General features: G+C 44.4%; 1 protein-coding gene across 2 annotated transcripts in view; it reads left to right on the top strand.

Moving 5' to 3' along the window:
- Positions 1-7,247, top strand: part of LOC126109401 (PHD finger protein 14) — a 205,500-nt gene that overhangs the window by 33,481 nt on the left and 164,772 nt on the right. For both annotated transcript variants that reach the window (XM_049914432.1, XM_049914431.1), the window contains exon 4: positions 2,590-2,704. In XM_049914432.1, coding sequence (XP_049770389.1) covers positions 2,590-2,704 — 115 coding nt within the window. The remainder of the gene's footprint in view (positions 1-2,589; positions 2,705-7,247) is intronic.

The following is a 7,247-nucleotide window of genomic DNA, read 5'->3' as shown; positions in this document are numbered from 1 at the left end:
TAAATTTGCACGGTAGTTGTACTCTCCTATAAAATAAATTGTTGTACCATTTTATAATTTGCAAGTACCATTCATCAGAAAGGTGAACTCGGGATACGTAAGAGCTCACTGCTCTCCGTCCCGTCCCCGCCAGGGCTCTGCAGTGCACAGCAGAGCGGCACCCTCCACCGGCCCGCTCCTCTTCCGTGTCTCAGTTACCCACCACAGCTGAGTTGAGCCACTGTGCCTGGAGATGACAGTGGCCAACTACGTGTGTGTTTTTCTAGATCTGGAGGACAGCTCTGTCTAGCTGCCGGTAAAATGTGCCCGCTATAAACTGAGGGTAACGGATCAGTGTTACACGAGCAGACGTGCGCCGTGCATCGTAGACGTACGTGCGAACCGTGATGTCGAATCGGGGAGTTTGAAAGGGGGCGCAATATTGGCACGAGAGAACGTGGATGCGTCACTGCGGCAGTGCGACGGGTGAGTGACGAACGGGTCACGGGAGGCTGTAGGACGCGACGAGACGGGTCACGTCGCACCACCCGGGCCACCCCCAGAGAAGACAGACACCGCGTCCGATTGGTGTCGCGGGGCGGATCTGCGTCCTCCCCGGCTCCGGTGCGACAGTGGAACAGTGTAACACACCGTACACTGTCGAGGATGATAGTCTGCTACCGTTCGTTACGGCACAGGTTACGAGCGTGTCGTCCACTTCTCCGTCTAACTTTCACAAATGTGTGGAAACGTGCTAGACGGCAGTGGTGTATGGAATGACATAACTGTGGTCGGGAATGGCGTCGGCTAGTGCTTTCGGACAAATGTACGTTCTGTTTGCTCGGCAGACAGGTGGAGTGGCATCACAGTGACTGCATTCACACAACGTACGGCACCGACTCGAGGCCTTACGGTGTGGGGTGCTATTAGGTACGACTACAAATCGTGTGGGTTGCTATTAGGTACAACTACTAATAGCAGTTGGTGCGTGCTCAGGGCACTGTGACCGGTGCGACATACGCGAGTGTCTCCTCCGACCCGTAGCCGTACCCTTTCTGCACGACACTGCAGCTGCCATTTTTCGGCAAGACGATGCACTACAACATGTTGCTGCACAGACACGTGCCTTTCTGGTGTCACAGGTTGTCAGTCTTGTGCCCTGGCCCGTCAGAACACCAGACTTGTCCCCGATCGAAAATGGGTGGGATACGGTGAAACTACAGGTGCGACACTGTGACCCAATGCCGATCACCGCAGATGAACTTTGGAACCGGATGAATGCGGCGTAGATGGCTACACTGCAGGTCATTGTTCGTACCTTATTTGTTTTGACTGGAGCAACTGAATTACATTCTCCGCAAGGGTTTCGATTACCTCTTGTCGTGCCCTAAAATGAGAAATGTCCTGCCCACTATCCTTCCCACCCCTCCTACCGGGTATTCCGCTGTCCACCGAACCTACACAATATACTCGTCCGTCCTTACACGACCCCTGCTCCCAATCCCTTACCTCGTGGCTCGTACCCCTGTAATAGACCTAGATGCAAGACCTGTCCCATACATCCTCCTACCACCACCTACTCCAGTCCAGTCACTAACATTACCTATTCCATCATTCTACCTGTGAAACCAATCACGTGATTCACAAGCTAAGCTGCAAACACTGTGCTGCATTCTATGTAGGCACGACGACAACCGACAAGCTGTCTGTCCACACGAACGGCCACCGACAAATTGTGGCCGAAAAACGAGTGGACCACCCTGTAGCTGAACATGCTGCCAAACGTGATACCGCTCATCTCAATGACCGCTTCACAGCCTGTGCTGTACGGATCTTTCCCACCGACACCAGCTTTTCTGAATTGTGCAGGTGGGAACTTTCCCTGCAATACATCCTATGTTCCCGTAACCCTCCTGGCCTCAACCTTCGTCAGTCACTGTCCTCACCCGTCCAGCCTCCTCCCTGTTCTCATTCCAGCACAACACAGCCATCATTTCACAGCCACACCCGGTCTTTTAATTTCTTTTATTTTTATTTCTCTTCTTTCCACTACTTACCCCCTCCCCCCTTTGCACCTTCTCTCCTACCCTCTGTCTAAACTGCAACACTTCACTGTCCGCCACTCCCACCATATTATCCCTCCCCCTCCCCCTCCCCGCCCCAGCCACCTCTATACCCCCATGAAAATTGGGTGTCTGATTGGTTTGCTTCAAAAGACGAACATTTCTATTGGCATGGTGTCCCCAAATTTCCAGAAAGGAGGTAAAAATGTATAGAAAGCAATGGTCAGTACTTTTAATAAAATGTTCTTACTTTTCAATTCAAAATTAGTGTTTCATTTTCACAAAAAAACACTCATTTCCAACCGGTACACCTGGTACTCAAATATAAATAAAACCCCGATTAGTGTGCCGATCTAACCCCAGTCGACAGTAAACGTCGTGGCCTAAATATGTATTAACGATTACAGAGTGTCTGAAATGTTCCTCACACAGTAGAAGAAATAACTGAGTACTGCAACTGTTCTGTGTACAGATTCCCATGCTGAAAATTATTAGTGTCTGCACTACAAATACTCCCAATTATCGACAACTCGTACTCGTTTTACAGTTTGATGCCAAAGACGCTCTGAAAATACTCATCTGCTGTGGCTGCCTCGGTGACCGGAGTGATGACGCCAACGAAATTGTGGAGTGTGATGGTTGCGGCGTGACTGTTCATGAAGGTAATTTTTAATCAGTTCTTACGCATTCCACATTATGACTGTAGCTTACAAAATTTATGTTTAAGTGCGACAAATGGATGCAGATAGATTGTATTCCCAGATTGATGAGGGGCTGAGGTAGAAAAACGAAAATTTAAATTTTCTGTAGCTTTGTCACATATACTTTGATAGCACTTCTACACCTTAGAAGTTGAAATCTGGTGTGAGTGTATTATGTGTCTGACCGTGTGTAATACAAAACAGTAGTAATGCCAGGCATATTGAGAATGACAAGAACCAGACAGATGCTAATATGGTAGAACAAATGTAAATATTAATTGTCTTCTCCACATCTGTCATAATTAGTAAGTCGTCGTGACTGGTTTTTCAATGTCAGATTGTTTTTCAGATTTCAGTTCCTAGCTTATTACATTGTAATGTATGTGAGGTCTGTAAATTCAAAATAAAAATTGCGTGATTATTATTCACGCTATTTGTATCATCGTTGTAGCGGTTAATAAAAAAGAAAAAGAGAAGAAAAGAAAAGATTGAAAATGTGGGAAGAAAATGGTGAATAAAAAAGGGGGTTTTTAAATCGTTAATGATCGTGAAAAGGGGAAAGAATGAAATGCAAATCGGACTTCTTATTACAGAAAAGTTATCGGACTTCGTGATTTGGAAAAGCTATTGTTGGGGTGGTCCTTGTAGCGTTTCTGAGCAAAAGTCAAACCAATTTCCACTACAAAAATTATTTGAAAGAAAACAGAGAACAACAAAATGTGATTAACAGGGGGAAATGGCGTAGATAAGAATTCATTCATTACCACGTTAATATGTCTTCTCTCGTGCGGCGTTCAGGTCTTGTTCTCCAACAATCTCCTGCTTCATTTCCGCGTGAAAAGTCTTAGCTGCTCCGAAATTTTGCAATAAATATCATTGTCCAGGAATTACAAATGTATACAAATCAAACCCATCTTGATATTGAATGCAATGTATTTTACATTGTTGCTTCCATCCTCCGAATTTCATACAAACTTCCACAATACATCTGCATATCAATAAGTTTCTTCGTCTTCATCCGACCAAGACTAGCTAGTAAGTAAGTTAAGCTTCTGCTCTCCAGAGACAAGAGCTGGTAGAAAACAAAAAGAGTTACAATTTTCGTACCTTCATTTTCTTATATTTTTTCTCTGCCGTCAGGTGCTCGTACAGCTGCAACGGTATAATTTATATCTGAAGGAACGAGTGTAGTGTGGCAAAATTCAAAGTCCCGCTAAATTGTCACTCTTCCAGTTTCTCTGGCAGATCACTCGTGTCTGCCACCATACCGCATCTCGTACATCTACATCAACATTTATACTCTGCAAGCCACCCATTGGTGTGTGGCGGAGGGCACTTTATGTGCCACTGTCATTACCTCCCTTTCCTGTTCCAGTCACGTACGGTTCGCGGGAAGAACGCCTGCTGGAAAGCCTCCGTGTACGCTCGAATCTCTCTAATTTTACATTCGTGATCTCCTCGGGAGGTATAAGTAGGGGGAAGCAATATATTCGATACCTCATCCAGAAACGCACTCTCTCGAAACCTGGACAGCGAGCTACACCACGATGCAGAGCGCCTCTCTTGCAGAGTCTGCCACTCAAGTTTGCTAAACATCTCCGTAACGCTATCACACTTACCAAATAACCCTGCGACGAAACGCGCCGCTCTCCTTTGGGTCTTCTCTACCTCCTCCGTCGACCCGATCCGGTACGGATCCCACACTGATGAGCAGTACTCAAGTATAGGTCGAACGAGTGTTTTGTAAGCCACCTCCTTTGTTGACGGACTACATTCCACAGTATTGTCCCGAGCCAGCTGCTCGACACGTAGGGACTGCAGCGGCCGGGAACCGTGCCGTGGAGGTGTCGTAGTGCGTTCGGGAATTGATCCGTAATCCTCCGTGTGTGTTCCGGGTACCCCTTTCACTGTCGGACACCGATGTGGCTGGGATCCGAAACGGAGTAGGTAGCTGTGCGAGTCTTCCACTGTCCTACGGTGGGGCCGTCACCGAATGCCCCCATTTCCGTCGCCGCAATCTGACGTGCAGGACTCCAGGCTGTGGTCGTCCGGTATCTCGAGTTACCTGCTGTCCTAATTGCCTAAATGACCAAACTGAGATGACTATCTGTGTCTTGTCATACATCGTCCAGTGTCCTGAGCCGAGGCATTGCTCTGTCACTGGAGATTTATCTGGTTCATCTGGACCTCCATTCCAAAGGTTGAGATCTACAGCAGTATGTACACCATTACTTTGCAACTCACACTGAAGTGTTTGGCAGAAGGTTTGTGGAACTTCCTTCAGACTATTTCTCAACTCTTCCACTCTCAATTAGCACTCAGAGAAAATGGGCATTTAAATATTTGTGTGCAAGTTCTCATTTCTGTCGTTTTATCACTATGTAACAATATTATGAAAAGGATAGTTTACTACTCACCCTACTGCAGAGATGCTTAGTGGCAGATAGGCGCAACAAAAAGACTGTCCGAAAATCAGCTTTCGGCCAATGAGGCTTTCGTTGGAGGTAGAAAGTACACGCACACACTCATGGAAACGCAACTCACACACGCGTGACCGCAGTCCCTTCCTGATTAGGCCTCAGCAGCCAGAGAAGATTGCAGTCGCGTGTGTTGCCTTTGCATGGTGTGTGTGTGGGGGCGGGGGGGGGGGGGGGGGGGGGCGCGTGTGGACCACTGACAAACACCTTGTTGGCTGTAAGTTCATCTCCTGACAGTTTTTTTGTCATTCCTACCTGTGACTCAGCATCTCCGCTAAGTGGTGAGTAGCAACTATCCTTTTCATAATATTATTATATTACATCCTGGATTTTCCGTTGTCAAATTTTATGACATTAGTCATTTCCATCCCTTTAGGTGGGGCTCAACAAAATATTTTGGTATGTGGAGGAGCAAGTTCTTGATTGAAATATTGTGAAAAGATCTTCTCAAAGTGAAAAATCTCTTTATTTTAATGTTTTCCATTCTGAATCTGTCTTCTATTTTGCAATAATACGAAACAAGCTGCCTAACTTTTATGTGGAAAGAATCCGATACTGTGCGGCAGTAGGTGGACGAGCGTAATACAGGCGGTCTTTGTACTGGGATTGTTGCACCTTCCAAGTATTCTGCCAGGTGGTTATAGTTTGAAGATTAGATTAGATTAGTACTTGTTCCATAGATGATGATGTATACGACACTTTGTAATGATGTGGAACGTGTCAGATTAATAAAAGGTGTCTACACAAGATTTCCGATTGTCTACACATTACACAAAATATTACATGAAACCTTTTTTTTGTGGGATGTTGGGGGAAATTGTCCACTTACTATATCCAAAAATTCATCTAATGAGTAGAAGAAAATTCTTTTAAATGCTATATGGCTATCTGTCAGACTTTTGATGCTATTAGGTAAGTGACCAAATACTTTTGTGGCAGCATAATTTTCACCACTTCTGAGTCAAAGTTAGATTTAACCTTGAGTAGTGAAGATCATCCTTTCTCCTAGTGTTGTAGCCATGTACACTGCTATTACTTTTGAATTCGTTCAGATCATTAATAACAAATTTCATAAGTGAATATATATATTGTGAGGCTACAGTGAAGATCTCTAGCTCTTTAAATAAGTGACTGCAGGGTGATCTTAGATGAGCTCCAGCAATTATTCTGATAACACGCTTTTGTGCAATGAACACTCTTTTACTCAATGATGATTACCCAAGAATATGATGCCATACGAAAGCAGAGAATGAAAATAGACACAGCAAGATAATTTACTGAGATGTATATCGCCAAAATTTGCAATGACCCTAATAGCATAAGTAGCTGAACTCAAACGTTCCAGCAGATCTTCAGTGTGTTTTTTTTTCCAGTTCAACCCCTCATCAATGCATACGCATAGAAATTTTGAATATTCTACCTTAGCTACCGATTTCTGATCGAAGTCTATATTTATCAATGGTGTCATTCCATTTACTGTGTGGAACTGTATATACTGTGTTTTGTCAAAGTTTAATGAGAGTCCATTTGCAGAGGGCCACTTAATTATATTCTGAAAAACATCGTTTACAATTTCACCAGTTAATTCTTATCTGTTGGGTGCGATATCTATACTTGTATCATCGGCAAAAAGTACCAGCTTTGCATCTTCGTGAATATAGAATAGCAAGTCATTAATATATATTAAGAACCAGCAGAGGACCCAAGACCGAACCTTGTGGCACCCAATTCTTGATTGGTCCCTAGTTTGAGAAATCACCAGTTTTTTTCATATTATGTGAACTGCTTATTTCAGCTTTCTGCGCTCTTCCAGTTGGGTATGATTTAAACCATTTGAGCACTGTCCCATTCGTACCACAGTACTTAAGCTTATCTAGAAGTATTCCATGATTTACACAATCAAAAGTCTTTGAGAGATCACAAAAAATCCCAATGGGTGACTTCTGGTTACTCAGAGCATTTAATATTTCATTAGTGAAAGTATATATAGCAGTTTCTGTTGAAAAACCTTTCTGGAAACCAAACTG

The sequence above is a fragment of the Schistocerca cancellata genome, chromosome 12 (genome assembly GCF_023864275.1).
Source record: "Schistocerca cancellata isolate TAMUIC-IGC-003103 chromosome 12, iqSchCanc2.1, whole genome shotgun sequence".
Taxonomy (NCBI): domain Eukaryota; kingdom Metazoa; phylum Arthropoda; class Insecta; order Orthoptera; family Acrididae; genus Schistocerca; species Schistocerca cancellata.
This window is presented reverse-complemented; position numbering and strand designations above follow the sequence as displayed.